Source organism: Onychostoma macrolepis, chromosome 22, assembly GCF_012432095.1.
Source record: "Onychostoma macrolepis isolate SWU-2019 chromosome 22, ASM1243209v1, whole genome shotgun sequence".
Lineage (NCBI taxonomy): Eukaryota > Metazoa > Chordata > Actinopteri > Cypriniformes > Cyprinidae > Onychostoma > Onychostoma macrolepis.
Genome location: NC_081176.1, coordinates 38,311,358 through 38,336,962, shown reverse-complemented (window position 1 = coordinate 38,336,962; position 25,605 = coordinate 38,311,358). Strand labels below are relative to the sequence as shown.

General features: G+C 37.5%; 3 protein-coding genes across 3 annotated transcripts; 1 reads left to right on the top strand and 2 right to left on the bottom strand.

Moving 5' to 3' along the window:
• Window positions 1-2,423: 2,423 nt before the first annotated feature.
• Window positions 2,424-4,054, bottom strand: LOC131530216 (putative nuclease HARBI1). Its single transcript, XM_058760370.1, has 4 exons — window positions 3,595-4,054; window positions 3,410-3,525; window positions 3,202-3,313; window positions 2,424-3,107 (listed from the first exon to the last, which is right to left on the bottom strand). Exons 1-4 carry the CDS (start codon window positions 4,052-4,054, stop codon window positions 2,737-2,739), a joined length of 1,059 nt encoding a protein of 352 aa, XP_058616353.1. The 3' UTR covers window positions 2,424-2,736.
• LOC131530217 (uncharacterized) lies at window positions 4,002-6,780 on the bottom strand. The gene is made up of 9 exons (XM_058760372.1): window positions 6,263-6,780; window positions 5,307-5,377; window positions 5,043-5,219; window positions 4,891-4,952; window positions 4,722-4,808; window positions 4,593-4,634; window positions 4,351-4,524; window positions 4,236-4,271; window positions 4,002-4,137 (listed from the first exon to the last, which is right to left on the bottom strand). Exons 1-8 carry the CDS (start codon window positions 6,418-6,420, stop codon window positions 4,236-4,238), a joined length of 807 nt encoding a protein of 268 aa, XP_058616355.1. The 5' UTR covers window positions 6,421-6,780; the 3' UTR covers window positions 4,002-4,137.
• Window positions 6,781-14,234: 7,454 nt separating this feature from the next.
• On the top strand, window positions 14,235-19,788 carry LOC131531096 (uncharacterized). The gene is made up of 6 exons (XM_058761642.1): window positions 14,235-14,507; window positions 14,628-14,698; window positions 14,818-15,233; window positions 18,657-18,992; window positions 19,092-19,382; window positions 19,649-19,788. The coding sequence occupies exons 1-6, from the start codon at window positions 14,235-14,237 to the stop codon at window positions 19,786-19,788; spliced, it is 1,527 nt and encodes a 508-aa protein (XP_058617625.1).
• The last annotated feature ends 5,817 nt before the right edge of the window (window positions 19,789-25,605 follow it).

Sequence of the window (25,605 nt, the reverse complement as noted above, 5' to 3'; positions counted from 1 at the left end):
GATAGTTTCTCGTGCGCACGAGAAAGTCTTATTTTTTATTTTTTTGCCAATGTCCCTTTAGGGGCTCCGTAGATCGGATATGGCCCACGACCGTGTAAGCAGGAAAAAATCACATGGATTCCGATATTCTCCGATCGGTTTCAGGCCTCATTCATATGTGGAAATAAATCAGATTTGAATCAGATATGTGCATTTGCGCCTGCCGTGTAAGCGGTCAGATCAGATATTCCCCTGTAAATGCGACTCCTATGTCATTGAAAAGTGAGTTTTTAAAACATTTCGCGGTACAGACATACCTGTAAAAAATGAAACAGTTGAGTAGCAGAGTATTAATTTCGTTCGTTTGTGTTAAATAAAAGGCAATTTGACGCTGAAATGCGTTGCTTTTGAAATCACGCTGAGTGTTCGTTCCTGCTGTTGTCAGTTTCGACGGCTCGTGCTCAGACGAGCGCTTCAGTCCCGTTCGTTCCATTGAAACCACAAAATAAAATGCACACAAACGTCCTGCCTTTGATATACAATCACTGATGAACACATTTGGTTTTAATTACTAAAAAAAACACAGACGATGTGGCATGCCTACCACCTGAGTATTATTCCACTCTCAAGCTTTGAGCGCTGCATACATCACTGTCCTGAAGAATTTGTACTAGGATATATGTTGATGTATAGATGTAACGATTGCATTAAAAACGATTCTATATGAATTCCATGTCAATAAATTAAACTCAATGTACTATTCAAATTGATTTTAAAAGAAATGTAAGCACGTCGTCCAAAAAAATCAGATATAGTCACAAAATCGGAATTGGTCTTCAAGACCTGGGGCCTGTTGCACAAAACTAGGATAAGGGATTAAGCCAGGATATCTTGGTGATCCTGGCTCAATTGATGCGTAATCCGGTTGCACTAAAGCTGGATAGGGGGCAGGAGGATATGTTATGGTATAAATTACCATGGAGATTTATTCTGTGGAGCTAGCCTGCTCCAGACCAGGCTAAATTCCAGGATCTATTTAATCTCATCCCTAATGTCAGTCAGCAGTCACCACAAATGGAAACCAATAGTTATTTCACTGCTCACTATCAGTGTTGGGCAGTAACTAGTTACTAGTAATTAGTTACTGTAATAATATTACTTTTTGCAGTAACTAGTAGTGTAACTAATTACTAATAATATTTCAGTAATAATATTACAGTTACTTTCCATAAAACAGCTTAGTTACTTAGTTACTTTTGATGCCTCAACCCCACTGATTTAAAATCTAACAATGAAATAATTCCTAGATTTATTTTCATAATTTTCATGACTCGCACATGCATGTGATGTCCCCAGTGCAGCAGGCAAGCTTGGAATATGGAAAAGCAGATAGAAATATTGCATTATCGGCATGTGGTACATTATATTAATATAATATAATTTAAAATATTTTTTGAAAATTAAACAGTTTCTTACAAACTCATGTGATTTGATAAAATACATAACGAAATTTAATCGCATATGGGTAACAGAAAAATTACTTCAAGCTACACATGACAATTAATGAGATTAATACAACACTTGTAGTTGAATGCCACTATCAATCAATATTGAGTGTTTGTAATAACTTCTGACTGCGATCCGATGTGGATTTTGGTCAAATGATGAGGCAGAAATATGTTGTTAGTAATATTGTAGAAGAATTTTATCTGGAAGATACACAGTTACAACTTCTGTGGGGTGTGAAGAAAAAGTAATGTAACTAGTAGTGTAACTAATTACTGTTGCCAGAAAGTAATAAGTAAAGTAACAATATTACCTTTGAAAGGAGTAACTAGTAATGAGTAATATATTACATTCTTTGAGTAACTAACCCAACACTGCTCACTATACATTGTTATCACATATAACTAGACCCACTGTCATTATTTAAACGTTTGTGATCATTAATTTCAATCATTTTGGATAAATAATGATTTTTAGATGATGTTGCTATCATTAGATAATTTACAGTTTCCATAGACTATAAGGCTATATATAAAATGATAGAATATTAGGGCCACAGAGGAAAAAAAGACAAGTCATAATATTGTAACCAGTTGTTTTAAAGGAGGACAGTTGTTAAAATGACAGATGTGGGGCATTTCGTTAAATTGTACTTCAGTATGGTTTCATAAACAAAGACATGCTGATGTGCCAGAATATTAAGTATCACATTGTCATAAGTATCAAAACTGTAAAAAGAATATGTAGCTTTTCTGCAGAAAGAACCAGCCTCATAAATTTATGACTTTATCCTTTTTCCTCAGTGTGGCCCTAGTACTCTGTCATATAAACAAATACACATTCCATATGAATATAAAAACACAATGTGTAACATTATGTTCCTTTATTGAATAAGGACAAAACAAAGCAGGTAAACCATCAGCTCCTTTCGAAACTGAAGTCACAGTGACTCTACAAGATGGAAAGCACAGAATCAAAGCATATTATACAAAATGATACATACACATTCAAAGGTCTGTATATAACACACCCTGCATGTCTGCACACTAAAATAAATGCAGGACAAATCCATACACATCAACTGAACAGACAAATGAATGGATGCAGTAGCCTCCCTGCAGCCTTGTATTACACACAGTATACCGCACACAAACATCATAAGAGGCCAAATTCGTAAAAAAAGGAACCCAAAAAAAACCAAATTCCTCTGCCACCGCAGGACATATTTAACCAAAATTGAAAGCACACATACTAACTAAAATAATTCAACACATATTGGTCCCTCAGCAGCCGACCACTGTCGTCATCAGGGAAGATTGCCGGATTGTCCCAGTCCATGGCTGGTGGCACTCTGGGGGCCCTCTCCTTCCTCAGGCAGGCCACATTGTGGAGGACAGCACAAGCCACAGTAATATCACATGCCCTAACAGGGCTGACCCTTAATTTGTGAAGGCAGTGAAAGCGTGCCTTCAGGAGGCCAAAGGTCATTTCAACTCTGGCCCTGGTCCTGGCATGGGCATGGTTGTAGGCCTGCTGTGCTTCCTGGGGGTCTGTGAAAGGTGTCAGGAGAAAAGGCTGGCAGCCATACCCCCTGTCTCCCAGCAACACACCAGAGAATTCACCTGTCAACACAAAATCTCATCATTACTACCTCATAAACACAGTGATATTCTTGACACAGCCATGATGGTTATAAATAGGGGTTGTGTGGCTTACCTTGTGATAGGCACTGATAGATTTCAGAGGCCCGAAAGATTCTGGAGTCATGGACTGAGCCAGGCCATTTTGCCACAACATTGCTGATCACACAGTCAGCATTGCAGACCATCTGAAATCATAAGATGAGGAATATTACACCAATCAATGCACATCACTGGCAATGCAGAGTGTTCGTCAATGGACAATATCAAAAAGTTATGTTCACCTGAACATTAATGCTGTGAAAGGATTTCCTATTCACAAAATCGGCCTCATGGGCACCTGAGGGGGCTTCTATCCTTATGTGTGTGCAGTCCACTGCACCAATGACATTGGGGAAACCTGTCACACAAAGTAATGAGTATCCTACTATGTGTTAACAGTTGTCCTGTAATTTGTAGATCCTCTTACCTGCAATCCTATAGAACTCCTCTTTGATGTCACAGAGTCTTCTGTGGCCAGGGAAGGAGATGAAGACATCTGCTAATGCTTTGATAGCCAGACACACACTCCTTATTGTGCGGCAAATTGTGGCCTTGTTCAGCTGTTCTGCATCCCCCACTGAGTACAGGAAGGCTCCACTAGCAAAAAAGCGCAAGGCCACACAAACCATTTGCTCCACACTCCGTGCAGTGCGGTGCTTAATCCTGGGACCCAGTAGTCTGCATAGATACCTGATGCCATCTGCAGAAAACCTGTATCTTTCATATAGATGGTCATCAGGGAAGGCCAGTGGGTCCAACCGGTCCCTGAAGACCCTTTCTCGCCTGAAGGCTCTCCTCAGCACAAGTGCTTCTTCATCCACCACATCTCGCAAGAATGGGCATGCCATTGTCAGAGCAGAAAGGAACACACAATTTTGGGCCTTCATATAGGCTAGTGGCCACACCTGGTGCTGGGGGGGTGGGCAAAAGAGGCCGGTGCCTTATAACGATGACTTGGTTGTACTGATTGCTGGGAAAATAAAAAAAACCTTAGAAAGATGCCACCGTCCTGTGTGCTCACAATAAGAGCTCATATGTCATGGCTCACTTGACTTTACGAGAATATACCTAATTTTTATTTTGAGCTGTGTCATCTTCTTGGAGCTGGGGGAGGAAAGAAAAATAATGATTAATACATTTGTGTTACAGTTAGCATACAGTGTACATTGAAGGCATATCTCACCTCCCTCTCAAGTTTTTTTATTTCAAGGTCCAGTTTCCTAATTGTCCTCTTTTTTATTTTGGACTCCAGTGCAAGATTTTCCATCTTTTTCTTCTTGTACTGAATGTCTATGTCTGCCAGTTCTATTTGGCGCCGGAGGTGGTTGCCATACAACTTTCTGATAGCTTGTGAGCTCTGTGAACACAATACAATTAGCGCAGCTGGAATTTGGCAGGATGTGGTGTCCTTTTATTAATACGCACTATGTTGCCAGGCTGGTTTTCCCACTGTATAGCATCTGGGTCCTGTAAAAGAAATTAGATTTTTTGATTTTGATGAGGACTCCTCACCATTGTAGAGTAAATAGTACTTTCACAGTCTTAACATGATACCTCATGCCTTCTGGAATCCAGAGAGATGGTCTCCTCCTCATCATCGTCTCCATCATGTGCTGTTGCTGCTGCACTGGGGCTTTCACCCTATCACATTTAATCGGATTCATATTGAAGCTAGTAGACAAGACATGCCAGGCCTACAGTATGCCTTTGATGGAGTACTCACTGGATCAGCATCGTCTGGTGCTTGTGCTGGTGGCTCTAACAGGAACACAGTGCTGCCAGACACTGCAAGGCAATAGGTAAACCAAAGTCAGACAGTCCAAATTGATTCAATATGAATGTGGTTGTATCCCATGTAGAGATGGAAGGACATACCTTGAATGAAGCGGGTGGCATCTTGGGAGGAACCTATGCTCGTCTCTTTCCCCCCAGGGATCCCCTCTAAGACGGGCCTGCCTTTATTTAGCTCCAAGGCCATGTCCTCTGCTGGGGTAAGGTCAGCCTTTGGTGACCCACCACCCGTGCCTTGTCTGTGGGTATTCTTTTTCACTGCTAAAACAGTACAGACAATGTGTGAGCAGGCACCTTCTGGGTACAATATATGCTTGTGCTTTGTTAAATATTAGTCAGGGACCATACCATTCTGCAGAATGTTCTTGTATTTGATTTTGACCTGCTGCCATGTCCGTTTTGGCCCGTTCATGTTTAATCTACATCACACACACACACACACACACACACACTTTATCACAAGAACATTTAATGGAGTCACACTGCAAAAAATGACTTGGTATTTTTGTCTTGTTTTCAGTAAAAATATCAAAAAAAAAAAAATCTTAAATAAAGATGTATTTTCTTGATTTGCTAAATGACCTAGCAAAATAAGTATAGTTTAGACAAAAAAAACAAGCAAAAAAATAAAAAATCTGTCAATATAATAAGAAAAATTCTCTTGAAATAAGTTTACTTTTTCCATAAACACTTAATTTTAGAAAAGTTCTCTTGTTTCACTGGCAGATTTTTTTGCTTATTTTCCTAGGTAATTTTGCTCAAGAAAATATTTAAGATTTTTTTTTAGATATATTTTTTTTACTGAAAACAAGACAAAAATACTAAGTAAGAAAGACATTTTTGCAGTGCAGTGAGCAACCGACCTTGGGTCCTTTGAAAGGCGCTATATAAATTAAAGTGATTATTATTATAGCTCATCTATTTATTCAATTAAATTTTATTTATATAGCACTTTTCACAATTGTTTCATTCTGTCAAAGCAGCTTTACATTAATAAAAGCAGGAGAAACACAAAAAAAAACGGTGGACAACATAAGAAGCAGAGTACAACGGCTAAGATTAAACCGTACTGAGCGTAACGTTAAATAATAATGTAAGGCTTTAATAATAATTTATCATAGCTTTATACAGTGTGATGGAGTTACTTTACACAATTTCACTCATATCTGCAGTGCATTTCAATTAAAAATTTAACCGTTTCATAATTACAGTACAACTGCGTTTTTGGAGATGTGAATTAAATATTTGAATTGTAATTGTGATGTTTCAGCGGAGCGGTGAGTGTGTAATTGTGCACTACTTACGCATTCAGGCGGTCTGCAATACTTTGCCACGCTTTTTCTCTTTGCTTTATCACTGTGGCGGTGTTGCCTTTCTTCTTAATTATATCTTTTACCTCCTCGTATGCCTCCATGAGGATTTGTGCTTCCGACGGGGAAAAGTACGCGGCTCTAGTTGCCATGGTAAATCAGTTAATCTGTGATCTGTGGCGGGGTCTATTTGAGTGAGCCGTGAGCGCGCACCTATTCAGGATTGGTTTCACCTGGCTTAATGAATCCGTGTCTGCTCATCCTGGCTTGGTCTTTGTGCAACCAATTAAGCCTGGACGCACATGTTTTGGCTTCATTGAGCTCAGCTGAGTCATTTATCCCGGATGTCTTAATTCTACTTTTGTGCAACAGGCCTCTGCAGTGTAAATGCAGACAAACAATATCTTAAGCATCACCACCAGTCCTAAATTCAGTCAACATGACAAAAATGCATTCATACATGGTTATTGTAATTACTAAAGTTCTATCATACAATGCTAAATTATCATAATATCATATTATAATGCTTGACTGACTGATGCTAAGTGTCAGATACTTAAAGAAAACTGTGCCATTTTACAAACATAATATATATATATACACTGTATATGATATAAAATAGTATATCAGATAATTAATATTAGTCTGGTGAGTAAACTAACCAATGGTAAACATTTACTAGCCAATGGCAATTCTATTGCCAAGGTGCCCATAGAGGGTTGATAATATTTACAATAATATATTGAATTTGATAGGTGTCTCTCACATTGTTCCACAGTAACACAGTAACATTAAAATAGTGTCGATTAGTGTACAATGTATTATAATAATAATTTATTCTATTTAGTGTCCATTTCCTTCATTTAACATATTTAATATTGGGGGCATCCAAGTTATTTGAACAATTTTTTTTTTTTTTTTTAAGTAACGCAGTAGTTACTTTCCTAGTAATTAGTTACTTTTATAATGATGTAACTGAGTTACTTACTCAGTTACTATTTGTGAGAAGTAACTAGTAACTGTAAGCAATTACTTTTTAAAGTAACGTGCCCAACAAAGTGATAAGTTGACTTAAAATTATTAAGTAAATAATAATAATAATAATAATAATAATAATAATAAAAGTTAAGTGAGCTTGACAATTCACTTAAATTATTTTTTAAATTATCATTTACTTAAAACAATTGAGGAAACCCGTTGCCTTAAAATTATTAAGTTAAGTCAACTTATCACTTTTTACAGTGTAGTTAAAAAAAGAAACATTGTTACTATAGTTAAACCATTTGTACCACAAAACAGCCATGATTGTGCTACAAAACCTGTGGTTAAAACCTCTTCAGCCCTGTTGCATATTTAGCATTTTTACAGAATTAGGCATCCCTGAATTAAAAAAAAGTGCCCTACCCACAAACATTACAGAGTCTATGTACAGAAAACCCGGTCCCACTTTATATTAACTGGCCTTAACTACTATGTACTTGCATCAAAAAATAAGTACAATGTACTTGTGTTTATATTATTGTATTGCAAACCACTTTTTCTGTTCATAATTTTATGACAAACACAAATGAAAAAAATTCCTGACAAGTTACTCACCCATATGTCATCCAAGATGTTCATGTCTTTCTTTCTTCAGTTGCAAAGAAATTGCCGGTAAGTTTTTTTTGAGGAAAACATTCCAGGATTTTTCTTCATACAGTGGACTTTTATGGTGGCCAGTGGACTGAAGATTAAAAACGCAGTTTCAGTGAAGCTTCAAAGGGCTCTACACGATCCCAGCCGAGGAAGAAGGGTCTTATCTAGCGAAACGATCGATTATTTTCTTAAAAAAAAGTTACAATGTGCTTTTTAACCTCAAATGCTCCTCTTTTCTAGCTCTGCATTAACTCTGTTTTTTTCCCGGTTCATGACAGTTAGGGTATGTCGAAAAACTCCCATCTCATTTTCTCCTCCAACTTCAAAATTGTCCTAAATCGTCCTATATTGCACCGTTTTTATATAAGGGGTTTGACCTTCTTAGTATATTCACTTTGTAAACACTGGGTCAGTACTTCTGCAGCGATGTAGGACGATTTTGAAGTTGGAGGAGAAAATGAGATGGGAGTTTTTAGACTTACCCTAACTGTCATGAACCGAGAAAAAAAAAAAAGTTCATGCAGAGCTAGACAAGAGGAGCTTTTAACCAATCTTTTCGCTAGATAAGACCCTTCTTCCTCGGCTGGGATTGTTTAGAGCCCTTTGAAGCTGCATTTAAACTGCATTTTGGAAGTTCAAACTCACAAAAAATTACGAAAATTCTAAAAAAAATAATGAGAAGTACTTATGTGTGAACAAAGTCAGTAACGTTAACTAGTATTTTCGGGAAAAAGAAAATCTTATGGAAGCAAAAAAGAGACATAACTATTTGAAATTTAACAGCCACTGAATACTTTGTTTTTCAAAATAAAATATTTCAAAACTTTTATCTGAATTTATTTGCTCTGAATTCACCCCTTTGAAATTATTTTACTTTGGAAACCATGTATCTGAATTTATTTGTTTCGAATTTACCTCTCAAAACCTGAATTTTGATGAATATTTTCCAATGCTCACAAATTCAGATAAAAAAAAAAATCAACTTACAGAATAGATAAAATAGATTCAGGTTGATCAAATTTGATTGCTCAAATTCAGATCTCAAATTTCAAGTTAATATTTTTCAAAGAAAACATCAGTGTAATTCGACTGCTCAAATTCAGATCGAAAAATTCAAGTTAAATATTCACATGGTAACATCCGGGCTACCCAGGATAGGAAACGCAGTTGAGCGCCGAGCACGACGATCATGTGCACAAGGTATACAGTATGTGGCGGTAATACTCCTAAGCAGTGAACGGCCATGAAACGGAAAGAAGAAGAAGAGCACGACGACCTGTCTGTCATGATCCAAGAAGTAAAGATGTAAAGAACCTGTAAAGATGACTTTCAGGGAAAACGAACCCAGATAGCAAGTACACTCGGGCCGATTCTGGCTGAAATGCGGCACTGTCGGCTCAGTCACGACATCGGTGAGAAGATAATGGGCCAGAGCCGCGCCGACTCTACAAAACACTTCTGCTGACAGACGGCTTTTTCTCTCTGGGCCGATCTCGGCTGAAAGCTGTTGTGCGTGCGGCAGGTCCACACTCGGTGTAGTTGCGTGTATCTACCTTCGGCCCGAGTTGGTTTGTTGGTTTCGGCCGCTGCTAGAATGAAGGAACTCAGCCGCTGAGAGAAAGATTTGGCGGTTAATCCTGAGGAGATTTCAGCGGGCATAGTTCTCAAGAGGAATACTTCAGCTGCAAAAAGGTAAGTTAATTTATTTAATGATCAATCTAGTGTTGTTTGATGTTTAAATGCCACGAAGAGTATAGTTTTTAGATGGTTTCTGTTAGGTTTGCGATGATAACATAGCGTCAGAAAAACCGTTCGAGTAACGTTAGGCCTAACTGTCAGGCGCGGTCTCTTTAGGAAAACTATGTAATTTTTTTAATATGAAAAACCGATGAGCTGTATCCAGTGCACGATAATGTTAGGTAATTAAATTTTAATGAGTTAAATTCTGTTTTGTTTGCTACAATTCATTTGATTCGTCTTTTTCAACGAGTGATTGCTATTGAATCGTAGGAGTCGGACCGCGCTGGAGGCGCCATAAACATGACTCGATTCACTTAACCATTCAAATGAGTTATTTGTTTGTGAATCAAACTGAGCACGCTGTTGTAACATTACACCTGCTAAGACAATTCAATATGTGCAATCTGAATTTTATAATAACATTTATTTTGCGGTAACACTGCCGTATGGGAAGCTCTGACAAAGCAAAACACTATAGATACGTATGATCGGGAGCCGTAAAATGTAAGTGCATCATCTTTTGTTCTTGAATGGAGGCCTAATCTGTCTGCTGCACTTGAGCAGGTTCAGTTTTTAGAGTGAATGAAAACTTTTGAAGCATAGATATGCGTATGATGTGATTTAAAATCATACTTATTTTACTGTGGTGGGGATTATTATGAGCAAACAAACTTAAAAGTTTAATCTGAACACTATATATATGTAATCTGACATTTATTTTTTTCTACAGAAATTCTGAGCTGCTGCATGAACATTCATCAAACATATGAGGTGCGAATTCTGGGTCTGGTCCTAATGATTGTAAAAAACTGTAATGCGTAAGATTAAATAATTACCTTAAGATATATATTTGTACATATTTCAAGGCTGCAATTTGGAAAAAACTTTCAAGATAATGCTGCTGCAATGGAGTTCAAGGGGACTGAAGAGGTGGCTCCAGCTGATCAAAAGGGAGGACTTCAGGAGGCAGACACACTCTGTGAGTTTAAAAGACCATCTATTTAACCTTCCATACACATGACACACTATCACATTTCTATAATTCAAATCTCTTAAAGGATCTTTATGCTGCACCAATTAGGGTAAGCAGCAACACTTCCCATAATTGTTGTTAATTTGTAAGAAGAATGACATCACTGCTTGTATTAGTTGCTTATATACTGTCTCACCCTTATCCCTGGGTTACAGTAATCAGCTGATCCAGTCGGTATCCAGACCAGACGGTGGACCTGCACCCAGGAGCGACCACAACACATCCCTGACTGTCAGCGGAGACCATGTCAGCTAGATGACAGATCCCTGTGAAGACCTCATTGATGGCCCCAGCACAGATCCTCAGCAAAGACTACGAGAACCAGACAAGCCCTCTGCGCAGACCCTTTTTACCAGCTTCACCTGCTAGCGTGATATTACTTCATGCAGAAGAAGTTGGATGAAATATTCTGAATGATATCAATCTTCAATCTGACTTGTGATGCAGCCTGGAATAATCACACCACGTTCATTCGTTTGGCCAGACAAGACTGTTTCCTGACTGGGCAAGAAGCAAGGTTGTGGCCCAGAGGTGGGCCAGACAAATTTTGCTATATGGGAAGGCGCCCGGGTAAGTTTGCTGTTTATGTACAATCGGACTCAGGGCTCGACAGAACAGAAGTATGTTGTTGCTAATTATGTTTGGAACACATATGCTATATAGCTGGTTTGTGTGACTCGTCTCCCTATGTAAGTTAAGTCAGCTAAACAACACGTTATAGCTAGCAAGATAACTTTAGAGCTCAACGGTGGCCGCCCACTTTTTGGCTGAAAGCTACATTAACGTTTATAAAAAGGTTTAAGCCTGGAACCAAGCCAACAGCTCCGAGATGAATCTTGACAATAAAACATTTGATTTGGCGCCGCATATTTTAAACGGCAAAAAAAAAAAAAGATTTCCATGGTAGAAGCTCACAGACAGACTGGGAGCCATCAATGTAGATGGATACGGTTAAAAGAGTCATCACATAAAGTATAACGTAACGTTACAGCGGGGTATTTGTGTGATATAAACAGCTGTTTATGCAGATTACACTTTAGCTTTAACATCAGTCGTATGGTCAGTGGGTTTAAAACTTTTTTTACCCCCCTGGCTTGCAGCCTTTACATTGATGGCTCCCAGTCTGTCTGTGAGCTTCTACCATTGAAATCTTTTTTTTTTTTTTTGGCGTTTAAAAAAAAAAATATATTAACTTACATAGGGAGACGAGTCACACAAACCATAGCTATATAGCATATGTGTTCCAAGCATAATTAGCAACAACATACTTCTGTTCTGTCGAGCCCTGAGTCCGATTGTACATAAACAGCAAACTTACCGGGGCGCCTTCGTTTTCATCTTTACAGGTTCTTTACATCTTTACTTCTTGGATCATGACAGACAGGTCGTCCTGTCTTTTCGTTTCATGGCTGTTCACTGCTTAGGAGTATTACCGCCACCTACTGTATACCTTGCGCACATGATCGTCGTGCTCGGCGCTCAACTGTTTTTCCTATCCTGGGTAGCCCGGATGTTACCATGTGAATATTTATCTTGAATTTTTCGATCTGAATTTGAGCAGTCGAATTAGACTGATGTTTTCTTTTAAAAATATTAACTTGAAATTTGAGATCTGAATTTGAGCAATCAAATTTGATCAACCTGAATCTATTTTATCTGAAATTCTGTAAGTTGATTTTTTTTTTTTATCTGAATTTGTGAGCATTTAAAAATATTCATCGAAATTCAGGTTTTGAGAGGTAAATTCGAAACAAATAAATTCAGATACATGGTTTCCAAAGTAAAATAATTTCAAAGGGGTGAATTCAGAGCAAATAAATTCAGATAAATGTTTTTCAAAATAAAATATTTCAAAACTAAGTATTCAGTGGCTGTTAAATTTCAAATAGTTATGTCTCTTATTTGCTTCCATAAAATCTTTTCTGGGTCAATTTGACCCGAACACAACCAGAGAGTTAAATGCAACATTTGTCAAATACACAGAACCGTTTTTATGAGCAACAGAAACACTTTTTATATACTCCTTAATACAGCGCCATTTGTACATGAATAAAATTCAACATAAACATAATAATACCAATAAAGTGGGAGTGCTTTTATCAGTGTTTTTGATGAAAATGAGAAGATAACAGTAAGACTACACTAAAAAGCTTTACTGTTATAAAAACACAGATTTGTGAGCATTATTGGAATTGAATTGTTAGAATAAACAGGCAACACACATCGTGCTTGTCATCACAGAATCTAACCAATGAGAATAAAGTGTGTCGTCATCAAGGCTCTCGAAGCCGATTTTGAGCAACTGCAGTGCCTGACCTAGGCGGCTGGTCTCGTTTTGCTCTCGCGGTACTTTGATGGCACATGTGATCGTAAGGTGGCTGCAGCGCTGATCAAAGTCGGACAAATATTCTAACCCGAATGCATTGCTTTTGTCAGGCGGCAGCTGATTTTTGCGGCGCCGTATGAAGTCGAACGCACCTTATTGTCACAAACGGGGCAAACACAGACAGGTAAGTGCAACACAGGTAAGTTTATTGAGGTAAGAGCTGAAGGGGAGTTTGTGGAGAGTAATGGCAGGTGAGAGAAAGATACTGATATCAGTCCTGGGAATGTCTTGGAGAAGCTTGACAGTCTTAATCCTTGCAGGATAGCCAGAGCGGAGGAGTCTGAAGACGAGGGGAAACAACGTGGGAGGATCGCTGGAGAGACAACATAGGATACTGGAAGGTAAGGAACACAGGTTAGTAGGTTTAGGGGAGTCAGGTACTGTTCGGGTTTTGGTGATAACTAAATTAATATTTAATTACTACAACACTGATTTCTCGCTAGAAATAACATCAAAAGTGCAAAAAGTTAGTCAGAAATGTATATTTACACACAAACTGACCACCAAACTTTCAGACGCCATCTTTATTTTTTAGCTCAACCGTCACGGAATGGAACACCTATGCTGCCTTCAAAAATCAATCAGATGAAGGCATCTCATGAGACAGGAAGTGAAGCTAACTTTAGATTCGGACGTGCCTTGATGCCTTCTTACCTTGAAATGCGTCCTCCGAAGGCAGCATTTTTCAGTTTTGCTCTCCTCTGTCGACGGAGCCGACCGCTGGGGCTACGCTGCCACCCGTTAAGGAAGCAGTTGCAGCAAATCTTTGTCCATCCACACGTGGGTGGAAATCTGCGCCATCGCTTCCATCAAAGTCGCACCACGAGTCACATCGCGGCAAACGCTTATATGGAAGCCAGCCAAGCAGCGTCCGCGATCCACACTATGCAAATGCTAGATGAGGAGGGGCCAGATTCTGCAGCTTTCAAGAAGCTGCGTTCAGCCTCTGATTTGGCGCTCAGAGCCACGAAAAAGACGGCCCAGGGAATCGGCCGCTGTATGGGCAGTCTCATCACACAACAGCGACAACTTTGGCTTGTTCGGTGATGCGGTGGGCTCTTTCTGAGAAGTTTCTAGAGGCCCAGAAACTGCGATGAGCCACTTCCTGCCGATGAGAGATCGGTCTGCTGCACCTCCGCCACACTCCAGATCCTCTTCTTTGCAGCGTTCAAATGGCACAAAAGACCGCTGCCTACTACTTCCTCTGGAGCGAGGGTGGATACGGAGCCAGCCGTGAGACCGAAACAGAGGCAGTTCTGGTACCCGAAAGAAGATGGGCCCTTCAAATGCGGTGCCAGATCCACAGCCGTGTTCCTGACGGGGGTGGTCTGAGGTGGAAGTGGTCGCCCGGAGAGATGGACAACGAGCTACTTCACAAGAGAGTTCGTCTTGCTGTGTTTCACCTGCCTGTCCCCTCGCATGTTGCAGGCGACAGGGGGAAATGTGTCAGTTTTTTGCCAATAAAGTTTGCGCAAAAACACAAAACAAAATCTATTAAGCAAAAGAGCTCTTTTTGACCTCACGATCGTTCCCAATCAGTAAAACAGATTCTTGCGCACATTCAGCCCGGGGACTGGTTTATCTCGGTGAACCTAAAAGACGCCTATTTTCACATCCAGATAGCCCCTCGTCACAGGTGCTTTCTGAGATTTGAGTTCGAGGACAGAGCTTATCAATTCAAAATTCTCCCATTTGGGTTGGCGTTGGCTCCGAGACCTTTATGAAGTGTTTAAATGCAGCTCTTTCCCCTCTCAGGCAGAGTGGAGTTTGCATCCTTAATTATCTGGACGACTGGCTTGTTATAGCCCAGTCACGGGATACACTGAAAAACCACAGATGTCAGCTTATAGAACATCTGAAGCATCTAGGACTGACGATCAATGTGCAGAAGTGCAAGCTCCACCCCACGCAGGCCATCACATACTTGGGAATGGATTTGGACTCACGATCGATGATAGCGCGTCTCTCTCAAGAGCGAATACAGTCTTTAGTCAGCGCTCTAACCACTACTAATGGTAGTGATGCTGAAATGCTTTTAGAGACCGTTGGGGTGTATGGCAGCAGCAGCTGTGGTGTGTCAGATCGGGCTTCTGCATATGAGACCACTTCAGCTATGACTGAAATCCCGGGTGCCAAGCAAAGCTTGGAAGAATGGTCAGTTGCGTGTCTTGGTGACCCGCGGATGTGTTGTAATCCTCTTGTACCCATTCGAGCAGTCAAAAGATTGTGAGGTAATGATGCTGTGTGCCGTCCTATATAGCAGGTGGCTTCACCCCTAATTCAAGTGTTAGCTACGCAGTGTCTCGTTCCCTCCTTTCAGGGAACCGAGGTTACATATGTAACCGGAGATATTTTCTTAAACGGTGACAAAATAAAGTTTGATGAATTACAACCCTTTTTACACCATTACAATAGCTTATTTTTTATGAATTTTGAAGCCTACATAAAAGCGCCAGAACTTAAAAGCTAAGCTTAGGCTAAAAACAACAGCACCACGGTCGCTCACCATCAACGTCACCACCACCATACTTCCGACAACTTTTTCAAACTTATTTTATATTTTATTTTATTTTCAGTGAAAAGGTTTCACTCTGTATATGAATTTTAATCCACGCTAGACCTACAATATAGGGGTGTGCGATACTGCAAATTTTGGTATCGATCCGATACCAAGTAAATACAGGGCAAATATCGCCGATACTGACACCGATACCGATACTTTTCCCTTTTTAATAACATACATTTAAATGACTAATTACACTTTGAAAATTAACAATAACTTATGTTGATATGACTAAAGTATTACATTCACCTTAAAGCTATGTGGATATTATTTGCCTTTCTAAAAGGAGTTTGCAAGCAGAGGAGCCCAAAATATGAAAGCAATGCATAAAGTTTCGTGTTAAGCATTTTCCTCCCATAGAAAAGTTATAATGGAAAAAAAAAACTTAACGTGGCCTAATGCATTAAGAAAGTAATATTGAAAGGCCAACTCAGTATACTGATTATGCAAACTATATGCAGGCAAGCAGCCCAGGATATGAACGCAAAGTGCATGCATGTTAAGTGTTTAGAAAACCTTTATAAAGGAAAAAACAACAACATGGCTTAATGATTGAAGACAGTAATACTGTATAAAAAGGCCAAATTCTGTAAATTTAATGGGTCTGGCTTCCAGTCTCATCCACTTCCAGCAATTTTTAACTGTACAAAACAGCTCGTTTTGCTGCTTGCTTGGTATTGCAAACTGGTGTTTCTTACCATATTATTTTAATGAAGTGTCTAAATTATAAACACACACGGTGGATAGCACAAACAATTTTACCATTTATTACACTGATATTTTTCTCATGATTTCCCTACCGTGCCTAATGAAGTGGAAGTCTTGCACATTCAGTCTATGAAAAAAGCTTACTTCCACATTGAAAAATGTGAACAAGTTTGGTGCTGTTGCCACAGCAGCGAATTTCTACCGTTCCATCTCTCGCTGTAGCCAATAATATCCGCTTGTTCTTGGAGCCGCTGAGTCACATAATGGCATAACAAAACACTAACGCAGGGGAGGAGCAGTAATGTTTGCATACGAAACGTGAAAAGTGCGGGATATAAACACACATATAATTTGTTGAATGTATTAAGCAATATATTAAGTGTAGAGGAGAGAAAATTAACCTAAAGTATCGATCTAATCAGGTTAGTATCGATCCGATACCGATACCAACGTTGGTATCGATATTATCGATATTAGGATCGATCCGCCCACCCCTACTACATGAACCTTTTCATATAAACTGGAATAAATACAAAACTAGAGCTAAACTAAAACTGAAATGAGACATAAATAGTATAGTGAATAAATGAAGTCGACAAACCCTTGATTAATATTTTAATTAAAAACTTGTCTCCACGTAATATTCAGTAAAATTCTAGTGCATTTAATCTATCAAATAACAGCAGTGTGATCAAGTTTTTGGATACGTTAAGATTAAGCTTATTTTAGTGAATAAAGTACCACATTTCAGCTATCATTTTGTTAGGATGGTTAATGTTAATGTTATTTTATACTTGCTTCTAGAAAATCCTCAATCTTTCTGCTAACAGTTTCATGTGGCCATAAACATTTAATTTTAACGTGGCTTTAAACACTAAGTTTCACTTTCACCGTGACTAAACTGGTAAATGTGGTGTTTACAAGGAATAATCATAATATGAGTTACCTTATGGTACGAAGACTTTTCATGGCAAAGTGGCCAAAAAAAAAAAAAAACTTTGTCGAACAACAATATAAAATGCGGGAAACTATTAATTGGTTCCTCTACAATTAACTGTATAAATTATGCTACAATTGGAAAATACTATAAATTGATAAAATATTTGACGTGATGACGTCTAATGTCTCAGACAGCGCCTGTAGTCCCATTTAGCAACTTGTAAGCAACCGTCTTTAAGAAATGTAACAGGTTTAAAAAAAAATCACAAGTGGGGTGTAACTGGTGTGTTTTATGTTGTAGAATAAAACGTGAGAGTATTTTGAGCTTGTATGAACCACGGACCTTATTTTAGGGGATTTAATCAAACTCACATTCAAAAAACACATTGACTCTGGGACGATGGAACCGGAAGTGCTAAAATGCTAACTCCCTTCCAGGTTTTTGCCTACAAAATGACATCATAGTTCCACTTCCACCACTCTATTTGACTGTTGTCGAACATTCTTTTTGACTAATTGAGTCAGTGTTTTAGGTTACTCTAAAGCAGTTTTGTTTAAAAAGGAAGTCAGACTCTGAGGTATTGGCAGGGCAGGAAGAAGCCTTTCAGCTAAAACTAAATGCAGATTCTCAGAAGCATAGACACACAAGTGACCACCTAACAGGTCAAACCACATTTCTATGGAAATCACACCACATCAGGTTTCAGTTTGAGCTCAGTCGAGCTGCTGGAGTCACACTTTAGTAAAAGTGGTGATGTGAGCTGGGGCATGGTTTTTAACTTTGTTAGTTTGGTTTGCCATGCACAGGAACTGAGAACCGATAAATAACAACCATTCTAAAATCAATTCAAATCTGTTTTACTATGAAATAGGAAGATTCACACTTTAATCAACCTTTTAACAGGCATGTGAGTGTGAGCATGTGTGTGTGTTTGTGTGTGAACTGGGTCAAACTCTTTCATGGGAGGATTCACACACTACATGAACATCTCAGATGTTTTCAGCAGATGATCCTATTCGATCAGACTTTTCAACAACTGAAGAAAACGTTTAACATGTTTATTTTGTTCTGTTTTTGCTGGTGGCATCTGATCGGTAAGTTACAGTTCACAGATAAAACCTGTGTGAAACCTGTTTTAGTTTCTGTTTAATTTAGAAGATTGCTACAAATGATATACAAATGGAACTACTCTGTGGCAGTCTGTTATTTGTTATTGATTGATTGATTTTATTTTATTTTTTTCAAAAAACAACAAAAGGCTACAAAACCACAAAATAAATTCATTTTCTGAATGTACTTCAGTTCAGAACTTACAAATTACAAATTAACTTAGGCTTTGTAAACCATCAAGAGCCTTAATACATTCCTGTTCATGTTCTCCAGGTGTATTTGGTGTTGGGGCAAATGACACACAGTCATTAGCAGCCATAGAGGGAGATTCTGTGACTCTACACACAGATGTTACTAAAATAAATGAAGATGATGACATACTGTGGAAATCTGGATCTGATAACTTTCTCATAGCATCAATCAGCATAGAGAAAAAATCCTTCTCCAAATTTGATGGTACTAATGCGAGATTCAGAGACAGACTGAAGCTGGACAATCAAACTGGATCTCTAACCATCACAAACACCACAACTCAACATGCTGGACTCTATAAACTACAGATAAGTGGTGCTAAAAGATTATCAAAAACATTCAGTGTTTCTGTCTATGGTGAGTAGAGATCATTTGTCCTTTCTTTCACATATTCTTGTTTTATTACCATTGCAAATGATAAAAAGTTACTTATCTTTAATCTCTGATGCTTTCCAGCTCGTCTGCTTGTTCCTGTCATCAGCAGTAACTCTTCACAATGTTCTTCATCATCATCATCATATTGTTCATTGTTGTGTTCAGTGGTGAATGTGAGTCGTGTGACTCTCTCCTGGTACAAAGGAAACAGTTTATTGTCCAGCATCAGTGCGTCTGATCTCAGCATCAGTCTCTCTCTACCTCTGGAGGTGGAATATCAGGATAAAAACACCTACAGCTGTGTGCTCAACAATCCCATCAGCAACCAGACGAGACATCTGGACATCAGTCAACTCTGTCACACATGTTCAGGTACAGCAACGCTGATTATTTTTCCATACAATGAAAACGATTTATTATTCATATTGTTTAAGCCTCAAATAATTGCTCTTTCTTTTAATTTTTTTTAAATTAAATTTATTAATGAATAAATGATAAATTATTTATTTTGCAACATCATGCAAAATCATGTCGTCATGTTTATAATACCTGTATTTTTGCAGTTTTGAGTTCCATGGCAGAGACTAACATCAGCTTGTCGAACATCACTATTTTATCTTTTCACTTGATTTTTTTAGACGACCACATCCACTGTTGTGGTTTTACTGAAGCTGTGGTCCGATTGGTCGTCTCTGCTCTGGTAGGTGTGGCCGCTGTTGCTTTCCTGGTTTATGACATCAGATCTACAGGAGGAGGAGACAAGAAACAGATATTGTAAATAATGTGACATATTTTGGAGTTTTAATCTGTAATGATCAATATATATGCAAGGATTTAAATTCAAATACAGTTTCAAAGAAAACAAGAAGAGGTTTAATGTGTGGATGCAAATAGAATTTTCAAGTTTATAAAAATTATAAATGTTTTTAGATTTTGTGTGGAAAAAATTACCCACGCTATTTGAGGAAAGAAACATAATTACATTCAAAAGATAATGTGGTCTAAAAGTATTGTTCAGTTGTGTCAAAACAACGTTTTGCTTACCAATGCTTTTCTCTCTTCTTTTCGCAACTATTCTTACATAATAAATATGATCAGGAGAACAGTAAAAGTGCTGCAAAATAAGTTTCAAAGTTATCTAGTACAGATTAGTACTGAGATGCAGATAACAGACAAATCATTTTAACAGCATTAAATTCATTTTAGATGCATTTTTGGCCATGACAGTATTGTTCTGATTGGTTCCTTGGTTGCATGTGTCTTGTTCTCATTGGTTGGTTTTGTCATGTGTTCCCCTTTGCCTAGTATGAAAGATGCCCACACCCGCTCTAGGGGCTGATTATTCTGTAACGTGGAGAGCATAGGTGTGTTCGACTTGAATCGGCGCTGCGCAGAATGATCAGCATATGACATCAAAGTACCGCGAGAGCGATTCGAAAGCATAAGGATCCATCGGCTCTCTTATAGCTCTTGCGGTACTTTGATGTACTTTGACTGATCATTCTGCGCAGCGCCGCTTCAAGTCGAACACACTTAAGCCAAGTTCACACTACACGACTTTACACATCGGCAGATCGCTGTGCTGTTCAGACAACGTGACTTGATTGTTTGTCTTTAAGTTGTTGTGGTGTTCACACTACGTGACTATGTAAATGATCCGCAACCAGGGGTTACACACTACACGAGCTGACAACAACTCTGTCACCCAACGACTCTATTCGGTCCCTAAACCACGCTGTCATGAAAACACGCAAGAATTGACCGTTCGCAAAGAGCTTGTTTGACAGGCGATCTGACCAATCAGAACACGTATATTTTGTGCCGCCACTGCTATCCGCCATCTTGCCCGACAGCTACGGCCAGTCTTCATAAAAATACATGTTAAAACGGGGTCAAAAAAATCGACTGAATTGAAACTTTTTCAATATAACTAAATATAAATGTGTGGAGGGTTAAGCTGTGCTGTTGTTGGCTGCCACAGTAACGGAAATAAGCTAAGGTATTCATTTAAAGTACTTGTTTTGCGTACCAGAAATCTGTCATGTCCGGCGCTGTATGCATGGATGCAGCGCTTAAGTTAAATACTGAGTGAGAAATAATAAAATAATATATGTTAAAACGTGTGCTCTTATCATTCTGTGGACAAAATCCTGTGAACTTTGCCCTGATCGGGAGCTGTATATGCACATGTGAGCTCATCTGTTTTCAATGCAGTTTAACCCTTGTGAAAAATAAGTGTGCTTAATTGCAGTAAAAGTGTACTTTTTGTGTACTTCAATTATTAAAAGTATACTTTTTAAAAAGTGCACTTGCAGACAATATAATATAATCTAAATTAAAGGCCACTTAAGTGTACTTAAAGAGAGTACACTTTAATGACAATAGGTCTTAACATACTTAAATGCACTTTATAATAATGTCTAATTAAGTATTACTTATACATTTTACACAATTATGATTTTATTGTGTTTTAAATAAGTACACTTATTTTGATATATTTATCAATATACTAAAGCACATGTAAAATAATTGATTCTAATTTCAACTTAAGTGTGTTCTTCAAAATTGTTAATGTATTTTAAATGTATTTAGTCTATATATATACTATGTGCATTAATGCACTTGAAATGTATTTTTCTTCTAAACTAAAATACACTTTCTTATACAGTATACATAATATTTGACATACAGTGTCATTTATGAGAGTACTGTATTTGTATGTAATAGTACTGTACTTTACATCTGTGTACAGAATACTTTCAATATTATTGTTGTTCTCACTTAAACACATTTAATTGCATTAATTGCAAGCAAAAGTTCAACAGATCTAAACAAAATTAATTTGCATTCAAATACATTTGATTTTAATTAGATTAGGCTACACTGCACTGTAAAAAATGACAAACTTTTAGTTAGGTGAATGAGTCTAACAATAGTCTTTGGTCTAACTACACAATGAATTAGGACAACTTTAACTGAACAGAAATGAAAAGCCTGAAATAATATGTAACCACGCACAAAGTATCTCTTTTGTTTTATGCGCATGAGCCAAAACTACTACGTCATGATGGCGTGCTACTTCAGCAGAGTTTGAAAAATGCGCTGCACGTCGCTGATCAAACGAGAACAGAGGAGCGGCGCGTTTGGATGATTACAGATGAGACTTTCTGTGCTACTGCAGATAATGAATCAAGTAAGTATAGCTTGATATAACCTTTCTTTATTCTTGATTTAGTCTTAACATTCCTGCCATTCACACCCGGCAGTTCTTGCTATCTGGACTCGGGAGGGAATTAATCGTGTCCTATAATTTATCTATGAATGCATTCTGATATCGGAATGTTATCGCGTTTGTGGACCAATAAATTTGGCTGCTGAAAATACAATATTGTATTTTTAACTAATCGATTTAAAATATTAAGTCATATGGATTTTAAATGCTTTGAATATTTTCCATTTGCAAGTAATATATTCCCACCTGTGCATTTACAGATCCCCCTCTAATCATCATATATTTTACAGGTAACAAACCAAAGGAAGAGGACAGCAGCTTTTCTGTGTCAGTCATGGTAAATACAGGAACATTCTTCAAGCTTGCAAGATATGGGGGCAAGAAATTGAAGTTACCTTTCTTCATTTTCATAGATTTTGGGATATTTATCGGCAGTACCGTTTCTAGGCATAGGCGAGCTAGGCGGTCGCCTAGGGCGCCACCAGCTGAAGGGGCACCAATGGGCGCACGTACTGGTACTACATTTTAGCAGGGTTGTGATAAAGAGTGGCACGGTCACCCTGAAATATGATTGCCGCCCCCACTGGATCCCCAACATCATTGGGCTAGAGTACTGTCATTCTGAAGATGCCTGTATGCCATTGGATCAGAGCGCTGTCAATTGCTGCCTGATCGTTCAACCCGATCTTATGAAAGTGCATATAAATAGTACGCCAAATAAAAACGAAAACTCGTGGTATTGATATACAAAAATGGACTTTGGCGTGTCTATGCTACGCGATGGGTAGGATTAGGGTTGTGGTTTAGATGCATATCATATGTACGCGAAAATTGCGTATCATATGCACGCGAAAACTGCGTATTATATGCATGACAAAAATCGCGCGTAAACGCCAAAGTCCATTTTTGCGTATCAATACCACGGCGTAATATTTATACGTATTTGCTTGCATTTGGAGCTCTCATCAACTCCATTACATCAATGGGCTCTGTCAGTGCTTTGGCAAGGTAACGCTTTTTTTCTTTTTTTGCCATGCAATAAAGCTAAGTGCAAAGGCTAATTTAAAATATTGGTACAGTAAATAAAGCGCACAAAATCAATATTTTGTTTAGGCAGTATTTGTGGCAGTTGATAAATCGTGTTGCGAGATTTGTCCAAAAGGTGTGCGTTTTTGCGCCAATGCATTGTTAAAGGATCAGCGTGTCATGTAATATTCCCATATAAACTTTAACAGCCAATTAAAAAATATTGGTATAGTAAAATTCGCTAATTCACGAGATCAATACATCCTTTATTAAACTGCTTTGTCGAGTTTAATACATCCTTATGGAGGTGTTGAAATTCTGATCAATTCATTCACTTCTAACACTAGCACTTAATGCGAGAAGCACCATACACATAGAGGGCAGAGCGTCACGTTATTTAAAGGGGAAGTTCATGCGTTAATGAGTAGCAAAGGATTAAGTAGCTGCATTGATTACTTTTATGCCACTGATCAGGCTTTTATATGTAGTGTGGGGCAACAAAGGGTTTTATAGGTTTGACTGAAATAATAATGTAATAACTGACACTTTAAATCAATGTTTCAAGTAACAACAACAAAACAATTGAACAAAATCAGATAAAGACAAAATAGGGATTTTGCCTAGGGCGTCAAATTGGCTAGAAACGGCCCTGTTTATCTGCAATTGATAAAGTTATGTTTTATTCCCTGTGAAGTAGGAATAAAAAATGTTTGTAAAAATGTTATCTATTTTTAAAGCCCAGTGTTTATTTTATTTTTATTTATTAAGTCGCTGCTAGTGTGAACGCAGCTTTATACATCATACAGAATGATGTTTTCTATGATGGCGAGATTAGGTATTTTTGTATGCAAGTATGTAAGTGATTTTGCATTGTTCTCCAGACTCTTTCTAATAAGTGAGATAAATTGTTGCAGCTGTGTATAGTCTTGGGTTTTTCTTGTGCATAAGCAAAAAGCATTTTTGTGTATTTGTTTTAGAGATTTGTCAATAAATGTAGAGGGTTTTCATTTTGTGTTTGTGTTGATTGTAACTAAGAGATTTTTTAAATACAATTTTAAATAGCCTATACTAAATTTAAACTTCATTGCCAGAGATATATGACATTGAAGTACATTGAAATGACATTTAAGTATATTTCAGTTCACATTAATTGCTTATTGAGAAGTACATATTTGCCATATTTCAAAGTACATATAAAATATACTAAAGTCCCACTTAAGTGGTTCAAAATGATCACTCAAATGTTCAACTAATTGCATTTAATGTAATTTTAAACTGTAATATATTTGCAATCGATTACAAATAACATGCATTTAGGTGGTTAAAACATTACATTTAATTCATGCTTAAGTGTATTGTTAACTGACATTAAAGTATATTTAGTTAACATTAATTGCTTGTCAGTACATTAGTAGTACACTTTAACCATATTTTAAAGACACTAGAAACAATTATGAAAGTACATATAAAGATGTACTAAAAAGTCCCACTTAAAAAAAAAATCACTCAATAGTTCAATTTATTGCATTTAATCACTTTAAAATGCGATACATTTAAAGTTAATTACAAATACAATGTATTTAAGCGTCAAAAATAACATTTAATTTGCACTTATGTGTGTTCATTTAAAGTATATTATTTTTGCAATAAGTACACTTTATAAAAGTATTGACACGAACAGTGTTGGAGATCCCTGCTTTATTGTCATCCATTTCATATTCCTTGATTATTACACAAATTACATAATTTTCTTATTTTGTTTAATTTCTTTGCACTGTTTTAATTGTACACAGAAAGGCTACAAATGCATATATGTGTGTGTGTGTGCATACAAACACACACACAAATAATGATCATTCACTCCTTTTATCCCAGTTTATTTTAAAAGCCCACAATTACACAACAACATGCATTAAAATGCAATACAAATGAAAGGCAAGAGTGACAATAATTCACAAAAAGAGTTAATTGTCTAATCTTATCTTAGTTGTGTATCTTTCAGTGCTCAGACTTCATTGGACAAGCACAAATCCAACAAGTGATATTATACCATAACCAATAGCAATGGAAAATTACTGCTTCACAACACCATCCTGTGACGTTAAAAACATCTCTTACTCGAAGACAAACAGCCCTTGAAATCACAATCATAAGACTAAACAATGGAAAAATAATGACTCAATGAATGAAATGAAATTACTATACAAAAAGTTTATGATTATTAAAAATAATTAAATGATTGAATGAATGATTAAAATGAATTAATAAATTGAATGATTAAGAGATTAAATTAAATGATTTTTGATCAATGATTAAAATGAATGGATAAATTAAATT

Bases quoted from the DNA above. Each gene is read 5' to 3' on its own strand.
- LOC131530217 (XM_058760372.1), bottom strand. From the start codon at position 6,420: ATGGCAACTAGAGCCGCGTACTTTTCCCCGTCGGAAGCACAAATCCTC. The intron at 5,220-5,306 runs GTATGGTCCCTG...GTACTGTTTTAG, and splicing joins CAAGAACATTCTGCAGAATG to CAGTGAAAAAGAATACCCAC. The intron at 4,953-5,042 runs GTATGTCCTTCC...ATTGCCTTGCAG, and splicing joins TGCCACCCGCTTCATTCAAG to TGTCTGGCAGCACTGTGTTC.
- LOC131531096 (XM_058761642.1), top strand. From the start codon at position 14,235: ATGGCACAAAAGACCGCTGCCTACTACTTCCTCTGGAGCGAGGGTGGA. The intron at 14,699-14,817 runs GTGCTTTCTGAG...TTCCCCTCTCAG, and splicing joins CAGATAGCCCCTCGTCACAG to GCAGAGTGGAGTTTGCATCC. The intron at 19,383-19,648 runs GTACAGCAACGC...TGATTTTTTTAG, and splicing joins ACTCTGTCACACATGTTCAG to ACGACCACATCCACTGTTGT.
- LOC131530216 (XM_058760370.1), bottom strand. From the start codon at position 4,054: ATGAAGGCCCAAAATTGTGTGTTCCTTTCTGCTCTGACAATGGCATGC. The intron at 3,314-3,409 runs GTGAACATAACT...TTATGATTTCAG, and splicing joins TTCACAGCATTAATGTTCAG to ATGGTCTGCAATGCTGACTG. The intron at 3,108-3,201 runs GTAAGCCACACA...TTGTGTTGACAG, and splicing joins CTATCAGTGCCTATCACAAG to GTGAATTCTCTGGTGTGTTG.